The 21,610-nt window shown below is 32.7% G+C and overlaps 1 protein-coding gene across 3 annotated transcripts in view; it reads right to left on the reverse strand.

Moving 5' to 3' along the window:
* CSMD3 (CUB and Sushi multiple domains 3) overlaps positions 1-21,610 on the reverse strand; it is a 1,184,516-nt gene that overhangs the window by 43,391 nt on the left and 1,119,515 nt on the right. For all 3 annotated transcript variants that reach the window (XM_055314112.1, XM_055314111.1, XM_055314109.1), the window contains 6 exons: positions 20,850-21,023; positions 18,825-19,010; positions 16,717-16,890; positions 14,489-14,671; positions 10,395-10,571; positions 698-877 (listed from right to left, as the gene is read on the reverse strand). In XM_055314112.1, the coding sequence (XP_055170087.1) occupies positions 698-877; positions 10,395-10,571; positions 14,489-14,671; positions 16,717-16,890; positions 18,825-19,010; positions 20,850-21,023 (1,074 nt within the window). The remainder of the gene's footprint in view (positions 1-697; positions 878-10,394; positions 10,572-14,488; positions 14,672-16,716; positions 16,891-18,824; positions 19,011-20,849; positions 21,024-21,610) is intronic.

Consider the following 21,610-nt stretch of genomic DNA (forward strand, 5'->3'; position numbering starts at 1 on the left):
TTGAAATTATTCTTTCTGTTAGATTAAACTATCAATTCACAGATGTTTAAAAAAACACCTGAATGAGAATCTCAGTATTATTCTACAATATAAATAGCCTGATGTTGCATCCATAACATTCCATAATCAGAAAGATTGGCAAAAAACTATAAATGTATCTCTAGTGCAAAAATAATGCCTATATTTATGCAAATTTATGCCTATGTAAACTAAAAGATCAATGCTAGATTGCATTAAGAAACATGTTCTTTTCTTTATGAAGAGTAAATTTTATATTCAATATGATTGTTCTCAAGTTATAGAAAGTTTTTCCCCCATCTTTGAATTGTTTGACCCAAGTGGATCATCATATTAAATGCAAATTCATCAAGATGATACTCTCTTCAAAATATTCACTAATCAATATAAATGATGATAGTGAGTACATATCAGAGCACATGATATTTCTGTTGTTTTGATTGCACTAAAAATCATTGTCATGGCTCACAAAAAGATATAATGATTATTCTTGAAATATCATTTTTAAAATTCCATGTGTTATTATCTATATGGTTTTAAAATAAAAACTGCAGCTATTTTCAGTATCAGAAAAAATGAAATGATAGAAGAACATGATTTAAACTTACTTTAAATTTTCATATTAAAAAGTAAGTATATGGCAGCTTATCACTTACAAATATTGAAGAAATTATCGTACCTCTACAAGTTGGTATTATTCCACTCCATGTGCCATTAGTTGTACAAGTCCTAATTCTGGAGCCATTCACTTCCATTGTATAACCTGGCTGGCACATGTAAGAGACATTTTGTCCAACGACATAATCATCTCCATATCTCAATCCATTGGCTGGTACGCCCGGGTCTCCACAACTGATTACTATCAGGATTGGATTAGAAGAGCAGATGGTTAATGTGCCATGCATTTAATGGAGAGAAGTAGTAAGCATATGGCATACTTAATATATAAGTAGGGGAAATTAGTTATCATGTTCATTTTTTAATCATAAAACATAAGCATATTTAAACCACACACTGGCAATTCCTGATTATGATCAGGTATGCTTATTACAGATTCTATGCACATGTTTAGAAACTGTCATTTAGACTCTGAAGAAGCTAGTTTAATAAACTATTACACTGTAAGGAACTCTGATGCAGTAACCTCTTTTGATCTGCATTAGGTGATCATGGAGAAGTCATCCTATAGAATCAAGATTTCTAATATAATATTTGAAATCCATGTATTCCTGTATATGGCAACTGAAATATCTAATTTTTCAGGCTTGCTGGACTGACACATATTTTCTGCATAGTGTCACTCAACTGAATATTATAACTTTTTTTTGTTTTTGAGAGAAAGTATGTGGAACTAAGTACAAGTTGGGAGTGGAGAGGGAGAAGGGGGGTGCAAAGGGAGAGAGAGGGAGAAAGAGAGTCTCAAGCAATCTCTATACCCAGTGCAGAGCCTGACTCAGGGCTGGATCTCATGACTGTGAGATCATGCCCTGGGCCAAAATCAAAAGTGAGACACCTAACCAAATGAGCCACCCTGGCGCCCCATGATAGTTTTAATTAAAACAATGCTACGTGCAAAAAAGAATGCTTCCTATTGAATAAATGAAAGAATAAGCTATAAAATGTGAATCTATACATGTAGGACAGGATACATGATTTTAGGCAATGAAAATGCCATAGATAGGGACAGAAAAAAAATTGACCGTTTTTACCAACTCATTGCCAACTCAAGTGAAAGAACGATCTCTAAAAAATTGCAGTCTTCACTCTGGGGGGCATTTGCTTTCTATATTGGGGGTGAGTGAGAGGACTACATAAATCTAAATATGCCTTGTTGACATCCCAGGACAGGGAGAGCTGCTGCCCTGTTCTCCTCTAAGACTCTATAAATATACTTAACTACTACCTGTTTCATGCTTGCACCCAGGCCCCCACAAAGGGGTGGAAGACAATTGCAATGTGAGCCTCTCTCTGCTGATGACACTATGGACTAGCTGGGCAGAGAGTATCTGTGGTTCCAGACTAGGGGTGGGAATGGGTAGATTAGGCAAGGCCAGGAGTACCACAGGGTAGGGAGTAAATGGCCTCTAACCCTTTCTAGAAAGACAGGGAAGCAGAGAGGCTGATTATGTATGGGAAGATCCCTCAGCACATACTCCATTGTCCCAGTAGACTTTACTTACAAAATACAAATTTAAAGTTGAAATGAAGACATTTAAGACTGCAATCACAGAGCTTTAAACCTCAGTACAGGACCCTTTTGAGCATGAGGTTCTATCAATTTTATTGGCCCACAAAGCTAGCTCTGGTTACATATACAATATTATCATTTATCATGCCACACCAAATGTTTCAGACAGACTTGAGATAGCAGAGAAAAGAAAAATAATTTTAAATTTTATAATATAACAAAGATTATATAAAAGCCACAAAAGCATTTGCTGTTTTAAGGGGCATGATTTAAGACTGATAAGAACAAGGAATTATCTAAAAGCTTTTCAGCAGCTAAGAGAGAAAGGAAAATACACAAGGTTACACTATTTCTTTTCTGGAGATTTAAAAATAAATGGGTTATCTGCCTTTCAGTATCTTTTTTTTTTTGGCCTCTTAAATCGTTTTGTTCATAAAAGGGTAAACAACTTCATCAAGTAAATCTAGGCTATATTCTCACATTTTTACTTTTCATTAATTCTTCAGCAAAGACTCTCTGATCATCTCATGGGTGCCACCAGGGTGAGGGATCAGACTAGAGAAGTATTTTGGAGATCTAGGGCCAAAGACTAAAACTAGATTAAGACATGGAATACCTTAATAGCACTTAAGTTACATTGTATTTATTAATTTACCATTAAAAATTATGAGTGTCAAGATTTCTTTCATATTATTCTAATCCACTAAGCCTAAGAAGTTTTAAGACCATGAATAATGGCATTTAAATTAAAGAACAATATTCACAGCACTTCACCTAATAATCCTCAGAGCCCTGGAGACAGTTTGCTGAAATCACCATTGAATGTTTCTGGCTCTTAATAAGAGTTTTGCATATAGGACAATTTTTATTCTTTTAATTATTGCAGAGGAAACATTTTTTTAAATTATACAACTGAGTTAAATAGGAAATCAAATTCTGCTTATTTACCAGGAATGTCACTTCAAAATTGCAGTTTTGAAATTTTGTTTCAAAATTTACAATTATATAAAAGTATTAAGCCTTCAATTTATTTATTTATTTTTTCATTTTACCTTCTGTCCTTTTATATTTTTAACCTACAATCCAATTAAGATGAGGGAAATTAAAGAGCACACCTACAAATTGTTGTTGTTTTCTAGGTAACAGTTTGCAGATTGAAATAGAACCCTGGTAAGAAAGAACAGTTAACCTGATCCTAAGGTACAATGAGCTGAGAGGCAGCCACTGAGAGAGAAGACAGAGAGGTTATCTTACAAAGAGGCATGAGAAAGAGTTTGCATATTGTGGAGCTTCATGAATGAAACGCCTGACAACAACAACAGCTTCACAAGGATTTCTTTGGTGGCTTCCTAGTGAAGCAAAGGCCAAAGAGGCAGTTTCCAATAGCAACGGTCTTTGTAGACAGCACCTGCTCCCCAAGTCAATTCATTTACCACCAGTTTGTTTTTAGCAACAAAAAGGAGGCTGTTGGTCTATTCAGACAAACCCTTTAGAATAGTGGCTCTTTAGGGTTTTACCCTAAATTCAGAGACATCAGTACATGACAACAGAGTGCTATGCTTTATTGCAAGAAAAATCTTTTCAAAGGTCACCAAAACCCCTAAGCACATACACTCATGTGCACACACACCCACACACACACACCAATAAACTCCAAAGAGATGACTATTTTGTCTCTTTTCTGCACTGCTGTATTTTCAGGGCCTAGTCTAGTGCATCACTCATTATAAAAGATTAAGTAAATGTTTAAAGAATAAATATGTGAATGATATGAAGGGATGATTAGCTCAATTTTTCAAAAAAAAAGCATTGTTTTAAAAGTTTGAATTTATTTTGGTGGGAGGTCTTTTCTCATTAGCTTCTATCATGTAATTTATGCCCATGTGGCATCATTTATGATAAACCTAAATAGATAATCTCTATGCTAAAAATAAAACATAATTGTGGTAATTCTAGTCTCTGCCACTTCAAAACTACTTTCTCTTTTAACTTAAATGAGAATTGTAAGTATGCATTTGTAAATAAAATAGGATCATATTGCTCACACTTTTATCCCTTATACAGATATACATGCAATATAGTTTATGTAACCAAGTCCTGGAGGTTTGAATTATCTCATTGTTTTGTTTTATTAGAGAAAATGCAGTAATGGACCTTCTCACTCAGGCATAATTATACATGTATTTTTGTAGATTTCAGGCTCATAAAAAATTCTACTGTAGCAGAACAAAATTCCTGAAAGGTGGTCATTTCTCTGATGGTGCTTCTGGTTTTATATAATCTTCCAATTCAAACCTTGATTTCCTTTTTAGATCTCGGAGATAGATTCTCTCAACCTTGACACTATTGACTTTTGGTACTGACTAACTTTTGATGGGGGGGGTGCTTTATGCATTGAGAATGTTTAGCATTGACCTCTATCTGCTAGATACTGATAGCACACTTCATTCATCCACACTGTGACAGCCAAAAATATCTCCAGACACTGCCAAATATCCCCCAGGAAGCCAAATCACCCCTGTCTGAGAGCCACTGCATTGAGAGATAGCTCTCTCTCCATGAGGAGATTTAGATGCCTTTTTAAAGCCTCACTTTACCCAGTTTCATGCTGGGATATCTTCTCTAGCTTTCTCCTGTGTGAGAGTAGCTTCATCTTCCTGAACCATTTTCTATCAAAAGAAGAAGAAGAAGAAGAAGAAAAGAAGAAGAAGAAGAAAAGAAGAAGAAGGAAAAATCTGAGAATTCTTAGTTTGGTAACAAAGATCCAGTAAGGACCATTTCAGTCCTGGTTATTTGGAACAAAAGCCTCAGATTCATTTATCACTGGATCTGATTGAGTATGCTGTCCTTGGCCCAAGCAACAAGACCTGCCAGATACCAGGCATTAATCATTTTGGAAGGAGTCCTAGTGGGTTAAAAAAAAAATTCCGAGAAACAAATGAATGTATTTCTTTTTAGCACTGAAAGCCAATCCTTACTCCACTTGACAAGCCCTGTTCTAGTGCAGATGTATCTTCTTCCCAAAATACTATATGCACCATATGCTTTAGGTATCAGAGATGGCTCTGCTTGATAAGACATCAAAAGGTAAGGATCTTATACTGTATTTTTAAGGATTTGCTTGTACTTAGTTTCTAGATATTTTCTCTCATTCCGAACATCACAGAAAAGAACTTCACCAAATTTTGTAATCAGAGTACTTTTATGGGCTTCTTCGTATTATGACAAATATTTTTTTTTTCCTTCCAGCTTGGTTTAGTTCCATGGATGTTTCTTAACATAATTCCTCTGCCAAAGTGTGCATGATGTTTGGATGCATTACCCTGATCTCATGATATATTCTTTTAGCTACCCAAGACAAAACTAGTTATTTGGGGGAAGCTTCTCACTCCAGAAGTGACAGTGGGTTCGATGAGGTCCTGTCTGGAACAGATAGAAGAGTTCTAGTTATGTGAGGCATCTTTTAGAGAATGATTAATTAAATATGCAGTTTCTCAATTCATTTATAATCTTAAACTGGCTGAATATTTGCAGATAGAATTTATGTGAGAGAAATCATACCTTTTTACCAACATCTCTACTCTGGCTAGATATGAAAAGGGGAGGGTGGGGGCATTACCATTATTATTAAATTATGTTTATTCCAAAAGTGTTTCCAAAAATCAGTAAAATGAACAAGGCAAATTCACCCATGTGACTGGGCTATGTTCTTTTTTTTTTTTAAGAACAGAAAAGGAATGTGTGTGTGTGTGTGTGTGTGTGTGTGTGTGTGTCTAGTAGCCAATCAAGCAAATGAAGGTACAATTGCTAAATCACCCTGGTGGAAAATTCTCAAAAGGCAAAACTGCTTGGAATATTGATGATATTTCACTGGCCTATGAATTGGAGACCAGAGACGTTACTGACTGGACTCTGTTCTCAGTTCCTAGGAAAGTACCCAAAGATAGTAGATTTTATGTAAATGATTTTTCATTAACTAAATCCGTAAGTAGTCCGATTACCTTATATAGCCACAGTTCTGTATTTTTAGATAAAAAAATATACTGCTATAGGCTAAAAAATAAAATTATATTCTAAAAATTAGATCACTACTCCGATTTTCACTATGCAGGAAGAACTAGTTTCCTAAAGATAGCAAGCCCGGGGGGGGGGGGGGGGCGGCGGACAACAACCACATACAGTAACTAAAATCTTATTTTTAAAAAAAGTAGAAAAAATCCAAATAGAATTTAATTCTTTTTACTTTACTTTCACCACAACATTGTAAAGAGATAATTCATTCACCTATATTTTAAGGGCTTTATTAATTTCCTCAAGGGTCTCTGTTAATTCCTATTCAAATCATCTTATATTGAATCATTTATCATATCATCTGTCTTGGTGATTTTATCTCTTTCAGCTGGTATTATTCCAATTCTAGCAGATCTACTTTGTCATTGATTATGTGAATGATTCAACAGTAGCTCGATTCATTTCCTTTGACTCATCACATCAAAATATTTCATCTCTTGCAGGATTTGCAGATTTATTATTAACATATATTTATACTGTATGTTTGGATATTCCTCTTGAGACAAACAACAAAATTATTGACAAGAAATATAGAAGAAATTGTAATTTTAAGCAGAAAGAACTGGTGAACAAAAATAAATCTTTTAAGTGGTCAATTCATTAAGAAATGATATAACTCTGTACAACTCAGAATGGTAAATGCAGAGAAATTGTAAAAACTAAAGAAGAACAGGCTATAAGTTAATAAAACAAACAATTCCATATGCATTATACGTAATGTGTTATATGTTAACATAACACATTATGTTAAATGTGTGAAGATAGAAAATAAAGCAAGAAAACAAAGAGAAGGAAAAATACAAAAGGAGGGAATGAAGTGAACTTGATAAAATTGTCCCTTGAGTCAAAGAGACTTGTGTTTAAATCTTAGATCCTATATATACTAGCTGTGTTACCATGAGGAAGACAGTTGTATTTCCTCTGTAAGATACCATTTCTTCAAATATGATACAGAAAAAACAAACAAATATGATACAGAAAGGCTAACAGTATTTAAGTGAGAGAATTTGTGTAAAGTACTTAGCACAAATCCTAATGACTGGTAAATATTCAATGATAGATATTATTCTTTATGAGTAAAAATAATAACAGTTTGATTGGAAAGAAAAAGAATGGAAAGTTTGGTTTAGGTGGGCTTGCCAAAAACTGTTGCTAAGGCTTTGGTTTGGAAATTCAGTTCAGGCACTTTACATTTTCTTCATATGTAATTTAATTCATTTCACATTCTTATTTAGGTCCTGTACAGAGATGCTAAAAAATAGTGTCTTCAAATGGCAATCAATTAAATCAAAATTTATTAAATATATTTAAAATATTTATTGTTTGAATTTAACATCTCTGGTACATATAGGAAATTATTAAATTGAATGGAAAATTCCTTCTATATGTGGTAGAAATAACTGTTCAGCAGTGAGGTCTGCTAGTAGTGAGTAAGTCAATTAAATACTTTGATGCCTCAGTTTCCTGATCTACAGGTTCAAGTCTCTTCCAGATCGAAAATTACATGGTTCTTTCAATAATGTGTTTGAATTGACTTCCACTGCAAATTAACGAGAAGAAACCTGAGTCAGTGGTTGTAATTCAGTTTGACCACCACATATAAGCATTATCAATATATTAGAGTCTTTAATTGTAGAAGTTCAGCCTATTTTGATTTCCATTGAAACCTCTCTCTGTGCTCCTCTTTCAGGGATATTTTTGGCTTTGTTTTTGGTTCGGATTGCTACTGGGCTGTTGGCACTTTTTTGCCTATCAAGTGAGTCAACTATTACCAATTCTCAGCTTTTAATTTAATAGTGATTCATCATTTAAAAGCTAATGCTCAAAATACCTTATTTAACACAATATTTCCCCTTGGAGAACTGACATAAGGAAAGAAACTTTCTTTATATTTTTGATATGTTATTTGTAACCAATCTGTCTTGAATTAGGTGATATTTAACTTGATTTAGAATTTCTAAGGAAAAATGAAGACAATCCAATTAAATGCAATTTTCAGTCTCAAAAACTGAAATATGTTTATTTATCTTTAGCAAAATTGGAAAACATCTTAAATAAAAGACTTAGGTATTTATCCATGACTAAATTAAATTGTTATTTTGTGGAAAAATATATGTGTTATTTAGCAGATTTTCTTTACTCTGAGTTACTCATTATTTCAGTCTTTTTGATAATTGTATGTTAAATGCATACTATATTCCAGAAACTTGTGCCATGTTATCTACAAAATTATAAGCCCTCTCTGCAAACATTTTAAGATGTATGGAAATTATAAGTTATGTATACTAATGGTTAAAGCGTAAATGAGACATTTCATCAGTCAACAAGTAATTACTTAGCCACTCATATATTCGGTTCTGTGGTTCTATGTTCCACCCTACAAAGTTAGAAAAATAAATAGACCTGGTTACTACTGTCCTATGAAGTTTACTGTTTAGCAGTGTAAGTCATTGCCATTGGGGGAAAAAAAAAGTTAAACATAATGGAGATATCCCTTTCAGTTAAAAGGGATATGAGGAAGAAATGTCTTGGGAAGGCTTAACCAAATGTGTCATTTGAGCTGATGATTAAAAGATCCTGGAATACAGTTATAAAGGCTCAAATGGGGTAGTGTTTTATGGAAACAGTAAAGCATATTTGTTAATTGTTAGATTTTTCACTATCACAAAAAATTGGCACATTTTCAAAGTAAGCAAAAGAATTTCTTTCCTTCAACATGGAGAAATCAAGGAGAATTTATTCTCCATTTGAAACAACCAGAAAAAAGCAAGCAAGCAAGAAAGAAAGAAAGAGAGAAAGAAAGAAAGACCAGGTTCCATCGGGCATTAAAGCACAGAAGCACAGTGATCCTTGAGAGACAAAACAAATGAGGTAAGTCCTACAATTGCCCCATCTTACTGTGGTAAGAGAATTTCCAGGCTTTGGCATGGGAGGAGAATCCCATGTGGAGCCCAGCTGACTCCCTGAGTTGAAGAGATGGATCTTCAAGTCAGGAGACAACAAAATGGATAGAGTCTGAGACAGAGTACCAGAGAGAACATGTACAGAAAAAAGAAAAGAGATAGAGAGAGAGAGAGAGAGAGGTCCTTGAGTATTCATCAAAATACTGATCAGTTTGTGAGGACCTGCCCAAGGTCAGGTAAAGAATTACCAAAAGATTGATGTAACAATATCTGGGACTGACATAGGGCCAGGAATATTTTTACGGACTCCAATCAACAACTGGCAAGTGTTCTGCTATTATAGATGTGGCTAATATGTTCTATTCAGTGCTTATTTCAATAGTCTCCTAGTTACAGCCTTCACCTTTTAAAAGACACAATACACATGAGGCACCTCAATAGCCTGGTCATTGCACACAATCTCTGCAGGCCAGATAGTAACTACGAGTGACTTTCTCCAGCTATGCAGATATGATGTGACATGACTTTGATGGCATCCTCCTCTGGGGTGATTCATTTAGCCAGTCATTCAGATACAAGTACTCACAAAAGAGCTAAATTATTAAAAGTTGGGAAGTGGGTCACTGGCCCATACACAGCGTAAGGATTGTCTTTTCAGTTGATTTCTGGTCAGTATCACATCAGCCAAGGGCTGCTCCACCACTGACACTGAAGAACAACTATTGACCTTTGCAACATCATAATGTTAAAACAAAAACAAAAACAAAAACAAAAAAACGACAAAAGCCAATACCTTTTTGAGTCCTGGAGCAATGTGTTCCTCATTTACAAATTTTAAAGACCAAGTCAGTTATTGATATGTGTTAGATTGACAAAATAAAATTGTTTTCTTGGATATTTGATCTTGATTACAGCTGATAATTCATCTCCATCTCCATTCTTTAAAAAACTGTTAAATTACATTTAACAGCACTGACTTTCTGTGGCTCCTCTTTCCTCTGCCAATGGAGTATCTTGGTAAGTCAACTGATTCTTAAAGTCACTCATGTGCCTTCTAACTATAATACAACTACCACCTTTTAATTTGAAAGACAATATCAATCTTCACAATCTCACATGATTTGATTAATTTACAGAACATACATACAAATTTATATATTCAAATATTTTTTCACATAACTGGTGATAGTTTAAAACAATGAGAAGAAACTTACTTGTACAGTTAGGCAAAGTTCCAGACCACGTTCCATTGGCTGTGCACTGTCTAACTGAAGGTCCAGAAAGGATATATCCTTCCATACAGGAATAAATAACTGAACTGGAAAACGTTGTGCCATCAATCCGAAAGACTTTTCCATTGGCTGTCGTTCCTGGGTTTCCACACTGTACAGCTATAAATAAAGCAAGATGGGTAAGAGTGTATATATAAAGGTTTTAGAGTTCCTCTCACAAAAACAAATTACTAAAGGGTGGCTTCAAATTATCCAAAGGAGCTATAAATCTAAAATAAGCATTGGATTATCTTTTATAAATAGTTGAAAGTCAAGATGAATTTATGTTAATTCTATTAGATTAATTAGTGGGATGCAAATCATCCAACAGCTATTCTTTTAAGACTTTTGTTAGTAGTAACTTTGGTCATGTTGTGCCCAAGATTGCGAATCCGAGAAACCACCAAGGAGCTGACATTGATGCAAACACACCAGGGTTTATTTACAAGCTCGAGCTTGGGTCCAAGTAAGTATACCCCACACAGCAGAGCAGGGACTTGGACCCCGAGGCTAAGAGGCGTAGCAGCTTTATAGGGGCCAGTGGCCAATGGGATTATAACATATGCGTCATACAGGAGGTGGTGGGTGCAGCACAAAATGTAGTTAGTCCTGCTCTGCTTGTCCAGGGGCAGGGGATTTTTGTTAAATTTCCTGGGTCCCACAGTCAAAACTTCACAAAGCCGACAATACTTGAGTATTGTCTTTGGGTACTATGAAATCTTCCAAAGAAGGATCTTAAGAAGCTCTGCCTAAAAAGCAACTCATGCAAAACTGGAGCAGATGTAACAACAAGATGCAACAGAGATTTTTCTAAGAGGATAGATATAAAATAAGCAATTTAAGTATTATAAACATCCAAGTATATTTTTATTTACATAAGCATATAACTGATTTGCACTGAAACTTTATTATCTCTATTTCTGGGCCAAGGTTTCCAAAAAGTAAACTGAATAAAAATAAAGTAATCAAATTCTATGAATATTTTGCACTAAGTTTGCAACACAGTCTAAACATGAGTCACAAACACAAATGCCTTATATGATTAATTATCCTGTATTGTTTTACTATTTGCCATTAATTCTGTAAGTGAATTTTTAAGATACTTAAGAGCAAGTCTGTAACACTAAATTTGGTATAATATAAGAAGGTATTTTAGTACTTTATAGAATTTAAGGTTATCTTTATGAACATGAAATGTACTTACAGTTTCAAAAGTATTATCTATATCACTTTCTGCATCTTATTCAATTTTGCCATTCCTTTGTCATTCTTTTGTATATTTGTGTGTATGTGCATGTAGGAAACTTACACATTTCATACATATACAGCAAAGTCAAACTCCAGGTAATATTTTCAGGAAACCATATGATATAATAAACATTTTTGTCTGTTGTCAAGAGTAATTACTCTCTTCTATATTTATTAGTACCTGCCTAAGATAACAATCTGGTCATATTTATTTATTATGTATCATGACCCTTGACACAACACAAGAACAGTTTGAAAAGCATTAATAATATAGTTATATTATACTCTAGCAAGTGTGTACATTGGTCTAATTTTTTAAAAGTTTTTATATAAATCCAATTAGCATGCAGCATAACATTAGTTTTGGGTGTGCAATTTAGTGATCACCACTTCCATACAACACCCAGTGCTCATCACAACAGGTGCTCTCCTTAATCCCCATCAACCCAACCCACCTCCCAACCTCCCCTCTGGTAATCATCAGTTTGTGCTCTAGAGTTAAGTCTGTTTCTTGGTTTTCCTCTCCCTTCCCCCACCATGATCATTTGTTTTATTTCTTAAGTTCCAAATATAAGTGATATCATATGGTATTTTTAAGATAAATTTCTGGAAGTGGAGTATTTGGATAATTTTTATTTTTGAAAAATATTTTTAATTTTTGAAGTATATATAGACTTACCCAAGGTATAATATGCACTTGTATCTATAGTGTAAAAAAGTTTGCTTGTTTTCACACATCTTCTGCAACATCATGCACCATAATTTTAAAAATCCTTGTCAGTTTGCCAAAATGCTATATTCTTTAAATTTGTATTTTTCTATATATTAAATTATTTTAACACATTTATTTGATATTTTTATTTTCACATGTGTTTCATTCATCACACCCATACATTCTATGAAAGCTTTTACATTTTATTGTTACTAAAGTAATATAATATTATAAAAACTTTGGAATCAAGAATAAAAATACTACAAATTCCACCACTCTCTTCTATTATCACTTTTGTGTACTACCTTTTATACTTTGTCTCAAATAAATATAATTTTACATGATTTTACCAGAGTGCATAATTCTGAATCCTAATTTTGAACTAAGTTTTGCATGATTTACATTTTCTTATGGCCTTTATTCTATTACTTTATATTGATAATATTTTATTGATATCATGTAAATATACAGCTACTTATGTAATATTTTTCCTGTATTTTCAAAATCTTTGCAGTTGTTGCTAGTCATAATCAATTAAAAATATAAAATTGCATCATCAACAATTATGTATATTCTTTAATACTTTTATTTTCCTTAGGGGATAAAATCCTTAAAAGTTAATAAATAAATCAAAGCTATATATATATATATATATATTTATGAATAAATATGTATTTTTATTACCTAAATTATTAAAAATTACCCTAAAATATTATAACAATGAAAAAAACCTCTAGAAATGTTTTAAAGTTCTAGTTTTGCTGCACATACAGCAGAATTTCATTTTAAAGCACATGAAAAAAGATGCTTTGACATTGAATATAATTTCCTGATTACTAGTTATGTAGAATTATTTTCTATAGGTTGCATTCATTTTGGCTTTTCTATATTTTCTGTTCATTTCCTCTGTCCATTCATCTAGAAACTGTTTTTCTAAATGATTTGTATGAGTTCCATCCATTAGAAAAATGTTAATTGTTATATTTGCTATAACTCCTGGTTCTTTATCTATAATGTGCATACTAACAAGAAAAGGTCAGCATCACACATTTCATCTAAAACATTTTTTGCAGCTCAGCTGAACAAAGGAATGGCTTAGTATGACTCATGTCATGTACAATATAATTATACAGATTTTTCCTTTGGAAAGTAAGTTTGAGAAATATGCTTCTTATTGTTTTTTGCTCAGTAATATTGTTTCTCAACTCATTTCCCTATAATAGCAACTAAGCTACAAGTCTCCTTTAATTAGGATTAAATTTGGCAAAATTAAAAAAAGATAACTACCTTTCCTAAAATATGGACATTAATTTCAAACATCATAAAAAGTATCTGAAATATAATCAATCAAGAAACTGTCAAAAAGGTCCTATTAGGAATTATTTCCTATTTGTAAAACCAATACATTTGGTATAACATCAAATAAATTTCATAAATACCTTTGCAAGTTTAGTTTATGCACTAAAATCACCTCAAAAATAACTATTTAAATTTAAGGATAGTTTTTCAGCAACATTTCATTTTCTAGTCAATTGGTAAAGATTTAATTATGTTACCTTTGAGCCAGTCAGAATGATTAACAATTTTACTCAAACACTGAAAATTTTAAGGATTCTAGCTGATAACAACTCTACTCAATAAATAAAAATCTCATTTATATTTAGGCATTTTCTATATTTTTCTATTTCTACAAACCTGAAAACTGAAACAGATCTTGAGGTAATGTTAAGAACAATCTATTCCTTTTCCCTGATAGTGTCTCTAATGTGAAGGACTGTGATAAAAGGAAAAAAATAAACCCTTCTAACAAATATTTTTAACTTTTCTAATTGAGATATTTGTTATGATGTAAACAATGCTTGTGTATAAATAGCCCTTGAAATATTTTTTTAATAATTACTACCTATCATAGTTCTCTTATAGGATGATTTCAGTAAAACTGGAATACCACTGCCTTTTTTCCATGGTTGCGAACAGGACATGTGAGTAGGAGTAATTTCATTTGTAGTAACCAACTGAATTTGGATACACATTAAATTTCAATTCTTTTAATATATTTATTTTCTGCTTAGATTACCTTTGCATTCTGGTTGCCTTCCAGTCCAACTGCCGTTGGCTAAACATGTTCGTTCTTCTGAGCCATGAAGGATATAACCAATATCACAAGCAAAACGTACAGAACTTTTGGTTCTGAAATCATTTTCCTGTCTAGAACCATGCCCAGGAGTACCTGGATCCCCGCATGTACCAGTAGCATCACCTGAAATTCAGTACAGTTCAAGTTAATTTATTTCATTAAACATTTCCTATGTTCATGATTTAGTCCAACATTCTTGTAGGTTTTTGTTTTCATTCATGCTGTGTTTTAATATGACAGGTTGAATGGGTAAAGTCATAATTGACATTTCCATCTGACTCCAGTTATTAAAAAGGCCTAAATGAAAAAGAAAACAGTTGCAGAGTATAGTTGCAGTCTCTTTCCATATCGGTGATATGGGGCCTATTAAACAGGTTAAGGACATTTCATTAGTATTTCCAAAGCCTGGCTAATAACTAAGTTAATGGAAAATTTGCAAATGGTGGTACTAGGAGCTCAAATGACAATGGATTTATGAAACTAACATTAAAAACTGGTCTTGGTAATTTGCATGTTTCTTTCTCTGACTTTCCTAATTGCTGAAAATCTTTTTTGTGTGTTAAATTAGAATTGTAATGCGCTGGAAAATGTAAATGCTACAATATAGTATTTCCTGTAGCCTAAAATGTCACCCCCTGATTTTCTCTACCAATGGCCATTGACCAAAGATAAATGAATTGTATCTTTTCCAATATGAAAACATAAAAATAAATTGTAAACAAAGATGAAAATTCTGGCTTAAGTTCTAATAAGGATTTTGTTCATGACTAGGTATTCATCTTTTAATTTTAGTATTAAGGATTTATTCAGTTCCTTTATCATGTCTTAAATAATTCTAATCACAGTTGCCACAGTATTATTATATGTTGAGAGAGAGAGAGAAAGTTGAAGACATATACACTGAAAATACTATTTGTCTAGATGTATTTTTTGACATGCCTGGTGTATTTGGAATCCTTTATACTTCCTCATTTTCATGTGATGTTATATTAATCACACAAAACTTTAAGATCACTATTTCACTTTTAAATATCTCTGTGCGTATTTTTTTTGTAATTCAGTAGCAGTTTCCTAATACACTGGGATGTATGCATATAAGTTTATGTTTTAATGCATAGTTATCTGAATTAACTAGGAGTTACTCCAAGATAGAAGTTTTAATTCTCATTAAAATCAGTTTTATAGTCACATTAGAATAGTTTTTTTTTAAAATCTGAAGATTAAATTTGAAGTCCCAAGCAGTCACTTCACAAGGTTAACCACTAATTACCAGGAGATTCTGAAATAAGTAACTATTTCAAAACTTTTACTTCTATAGGGAAAACAATGTAAAACAACTTCTAGTAAGTCATCACATGATCTCCACAGAGACAAAATAATACAAAAATGATGGGCAATATATGAATTAAAAACAGGCAGAAACATTAACACCAACAACTAGTCTATGGGAAAAAATTAATACAATACAAATGAATCAAATAGGGAAACAACACAGATATAAAACTTAACTGATATTTGTTGGGAAGAGCAATGGCTTAAACAGCTCAAAAGAAAAATTATTAAATACTCTGCAAGCAAATTTTTAATTTTAAATAGGCTCAATATTCATTTATTATAAGATAATTCTATTGGGGTTACAGAAACTCAGGAGTTATATATTGCCTATTAACAACAAAGAAAATTAAGATAGATAAGTATCTTTCATAAAACTTGGCTTAGTTTACTTTCAAACATTTCGGGCTTTATTTTAAAAGTATGCTATTAAGCAATGGACTGTGTAGAAAGTTTAATAGAACTGAACTGTAACCAAAAGTCTTGCAACAACATTTTGCATCTGCTAAAATGGAACAGTTCATTTTAATGAACAAAAGCACTATATACACAGTAGCATCCTAAAACCAGTTAATTATTTATGTTTGCTACAATGCAGTTCAAAACATATACCTGTAATTTAACATCTATTAGAGGAGTATTAATTTATGTTCTAAATTTATATGGCCTTAAGTAGTATTCAAATACATGTATAAACTATGTTCCAGCTTCTTTCATGAGATTTTCAAAAATGTATTATTTTATCTCTTTTTATTGTTATATGTATATATTCCTAATAATAATACTACTTAATAAGGTAACTTCCAACCCACATTGTCCAATTTTCCAAGAGGTACCTGAACAATGAGGCTGTGATCCACTCCAATGGCCATTTAATTGGCAAGTCCTTGATGACTGGCCTAGAAGGGTACGCTTTCCTGTGCAGGAATAGTGAACAGTGGACCCAAAGGTGTACTTCTCACCAGACAGGACTGCATTAGGAGGAACGCCAGGGTGTCCACAGTCAATCACTACAATACATAATTATTGAATATAAAATTTTTTTATATCTCCTATCGAACAACCTGCACCATGCTTTATAAAATAAATCAGAAGTAAATTATCTCTTCAAATATACCTAGCCTCCAGAAGTCAAAAGTCCATGTTAAAGCTGGCTTTTCAAAAACAAAATGGAAGTTACAGCTACATGAGCAATCCTGTTAATCCACTCACCATGTTTAGCAGGAACATGGTAAGTAAGTATCTATGAGTGAGTATAAATAAGTCTATTATATGTGGGGGTGGTGAGTGTGTGTTTATATGCATATATGCATGGGTTTAAAGTGTGTATGTCCCTGGACAAGGATATGCAAGTTAGAGAGAGGAGTAATGTGAATCATCTAGGTAAGGACCTACAATGCTGTATAGGATTCAAAATAAGCCCACACAGAAATTAAAAGGAAAGAATTCTGAAGGTAAAAGAGAGGTAATGAAGATAGATATGTGACACACAATCTAATAATGCAGTCTAGAATAATTCCATTCCCAGCCAGTAATGAATAAATCATGCTGTACAAAATAAATACTCAGTGGCTAGTTAACTAAAACACTACTAACCATAGCAGAATCAAATACTAGTGCATTGTAGAATTTTCTTTATAACCTAGAGGTAGCTTGGCAACTAACTGTGTACCGCCTTTTAGTTATAACTTGGAAAAATATTGAGTGCAATATGACTCCAGAGTTTTAAACACCACATAAGGGGATATAAACTTAACAAAACCCTTGAGTGCTTTGCAAACTGCCAGAGATACTATAGGAAACAGAGAAAGGCTAAAAGTATGAGAGCTAGGATAATCTGAAGAAGTTCACGTTTACATATCTTATGAAAGATTTTTTTAACTTTAATGCTATAGCGACACCAAGTCAAGTGAGTTAGTCAACTATTAGACCAGACTGTCTACAAAAAGAAGTGAAATACATTTTAAGTAAAAGATCAATTGAATTATTTGCTACCAAAGCTGAAATTTAATGAACACTACATGAAGTTTTGTTTCTTCATTAGTGCATGAACGATGTCACAATATTTTTTAAAAATCCCACACTGTACATATAAGGTGCCTTTAATTAAAACATTATCATAAAATAATTTTATAATTTAGTACAACCAAAAATTACTTGCACAATGATTTCTTGACACACTACTCCTTCAATCTATAAAGTTCTTCTCTTTCTTTTCATGATTCATCAATTTTGAGACATAGCTATAGTTGAAACTTAATAACTAACTGAATATTTCAAAGTCAAGTTCATTTCTCTGTGTTCTCACATAATTATTTCTGTTAAATTATTCCCTTACTACACATTCTAATTTTATGCATATCTGCTATAATTTACTTTATTATATTCTACTACCAACACATGACAAAATACACTCAAGTAAATGTTCACAGACTTGAAAGATAATGTGTATCAACATTTACTCATTTGTATGTATATGTGTCTGTAATATGATAAATGTCTAAATCAGTAAGTTTTAAGTAACACATTTGTCTAAATCTTTAAGTATTCTAAAGCCCTGGTAGACGTTTAGATTAAGACTAATATTGTCTTCATTGAAATTTAAAATATTAATACAAAATAAAATCTAAATTTAATTGCTTCTTATGGGATGGTAATATCATAGAATATAAAAGATGTTGCTTTTCCTAGTCTATCTGCCTTACCAAAACTCAAAATCAAAGAACCACATGAATAATAATAAAAATGGCATTTGGGCATTGCATTGGAAGAATATAGGGAACTATATTTTTAAAAACGAAACAATAAAATCAAAAGTTAAACTAAAATAATACTTAAAAATAAGAGCTTTCTGATATATAGCTCTAGATAGTTTATCAGACAATAAATATCCATATTGCTTCCATAGCATTTTCTCAAGGAAGAATTCACATTATCTACTTACTGATACATTCTGGTAAGGGTTTGTCCCACTGTCCATTTGGTTGACATATTAAAACTGAAGATCCAAATAAGAAATATCCAGGATTGCAGTCATAGAATACCACAGTGCCATAGGTGAAATTTCCATGTTCTATTTTACTTTCTCTTTTGGAATTGGCTGGAATTCCAGGATCAGAGCAGTTCACCACTAAACAAATGACAAATTTTGCAAGTTATGTTTGGAGTAATGAATATACATGAACTTAGATTTCCATTAGAAATGGAGTTTCAAAGGTTAATTTAATCAAACAAACCAAAGGTTCCAGGAATAAAATTAATTCACAGGCTAGATAATGAAGTGAGATCCATGTGGTTGAAAACATAGAAAAAAGGAAAACCATTTGGCAAATTTTTTTGGATAGCAAATCCCTAAGTATTCTATTAAGTACAGATGTAAATAATGATACTTTAAGCTATAAACCATAAAAATTTTAGAAAAATTATAATTTGGTTGTACTTTATCAGACAGTGAACTATGTCATACCTCTTTGCAAATGGAAAAACAATAAAAATTTCTTTAATCTGTTTCTATAGAAAAAAAAAACAATAAACTCCAAGTGTTGGCATCATAGTAATTCAGGACTCAGTCTCTAAAATTTTGATGCCAAAGATAAGTTTCATTAATTACAAAGCAAAACACAAGTAAAATTATCTTAATGACTTTTTATATGCAGCAATAAAATAGGTACAAGATAACAGAGCTAAGCAGTTAAAATAAAACTTGCTAACTCCTTACTGGACACATTGCCAGAGGCAAGGGGGAAAAAAAAGCATAAATGAACTTTTGGGATTTTATCAAGACAAAAATGTGCATACCAAAGCAAACAATCAACAAAACTAAAAGGCAACCTATTCAATGGGAGAAGATATTTGCAAATGACATGTCTGATAAAGGGTTAGTATTCAAAATATATGAAGAATTTACCAACTCAACACCCAAAAAACAAATAATCCAGTTAGGAAATGGACAGAAGACATGAATAGACACTTTTCCAAAGAAGATACACAGATGGCCAACAGACAATGACAAGATGCTCAACAACAAACAAGATGCTCAAACCCCAATGCTCATAGTAGCATTATTATTTTTTAAAATATTATTTATTTATTTATTCATGACAGACACAGAGACAGAGAGGCAGAGACATAGGCTGAGGGATAAGCAGGCTCCCTGCAAAGACCCCGATGTTGAACTCGATCCAAGATCCCAGGATCATGCCCTGGGCCAAAGGCAGAAACACTCAACTGCTGTACCACCCAGGCGTCCCTATAGTAGCATTGAAAACAATAGCCAAACTATAGAGAGAGCCCAAATGTCCATCGACTGATGAATGGATAAAGAAGATATATATATATATATATATATATATATATATATATATATATATATTACTCAGCCATCAAGAAAATGAACTCTTGTCATTTGAAATAACGTGGACGGAGCTAAAGTGTATTATGCTAAGTGAAATTAATCAGCCAGAGAAAGACAAATACCATATGATCTCATTCTATTGTGGAATTTAAGAAAGATGAATATATGGCTAGGGGAAAAAAGTATAGAGGGAAATAAGCCATAAGAGATTCTTAACAGCAGAGAACAAACTGAGGGTTGATGGAGAAAGGGGGTGGGGGATGGGCTAGATGGGTGATGGGTATCAAAGAAGGTACTTGTGATGAGACTGGGTGTTGAATATAAGTAATGAATCACTAAATTTTACTCCAGAAACCAATATTGCACTGCATGCTAAGATTTTGTAAAGCCCCCCCCAATAAAACCTGCTAATTTTAACTTTTAAAAACATAAGATAAAAAATAAGGAAAAAGGAAAGCATAGCTAATGAGAGGACATCAATATTAAATCCTTTTCTTTTATTAGCTGAAAGCTACTTCTATTATTCTGCCTGAGTTGTTTCAAAGGGTGTCCCCTGTGTTCACGGAAAGACACATTACTACTGTGCCCTGTGCTGGAATATAATTAGACGTTTACCTTTGCACACTGGTGGAGGATGGCTCCACTGTCTGTTGGCCTGGCACTGTGCCTTTGTTGGTCCTTGCATAACATATCCAATATTGCAAGAGAATGTCACCACATCATTAAAGTTGAATCCATTGCCACTTGTTCTTCCATAAATTGGACTACCAGGGTGACCACAGCTAACAGCTAATAGCAAGGGGTGGGGAGAGGAAAAGCATAAAGCAGAGTATTTGGTTATCAGCTATCATTTGACAGCTAATCATTTCAAACAACATAGAAAGAAGACCACTTTTATATGAAAATATATTTAAAGTACTTTTACTATTGCAAGGGAACAGTTTAGAATTCAAAGATATCAGGGAATGACTGAAGTTCAAGTAACTAGTTGGTAGCAGAAAGGAATGATACTGAACCTATTTTCCTTTTCTAGTTGAGTTTATGAATTGAAAGCCCATAAAGGCAGGTTTTTTATATTTAATTTTGAAATAGTTTAATATTATTTATGCTGTTAATTTTTATGAATACTAGATTGCTAAGCAAAGTGTGAAGAGTTAATGGGACTATATAATGTAAATAATAAAAAATAATGCATGGTGTAGTAGAATTCTCCTTACTATTTTGAGATACCAATATTAACACTCTCTAAACCCATCAATCTTACTGGTTTATTTTCTCACAATTGATACTTGATAATTTTGCACAATTTTGTTTGGAAATAATGTATCTATACTTAAATGTTTTTAGGGTTATAGTTCTATTCTAGATTTTATGTA

The sequence above is a fragment of the Nyctereutes procyonoides genome, unplaced genomic scaffold (genome assembly GCF_905146905.1).
Source record: "Nyctereutes procyonoides isolate TBG_1078 unplaced genomic scaffold, NYPRO_anot_genome, whole genome shotgun sequence".
Taxonomy (NCBI): Eukaryota; Metazoa; Chordata; class Mammalia; order Carnivora; family Canidae; genus Nyctereutes; species Nyctereutes procyonoides.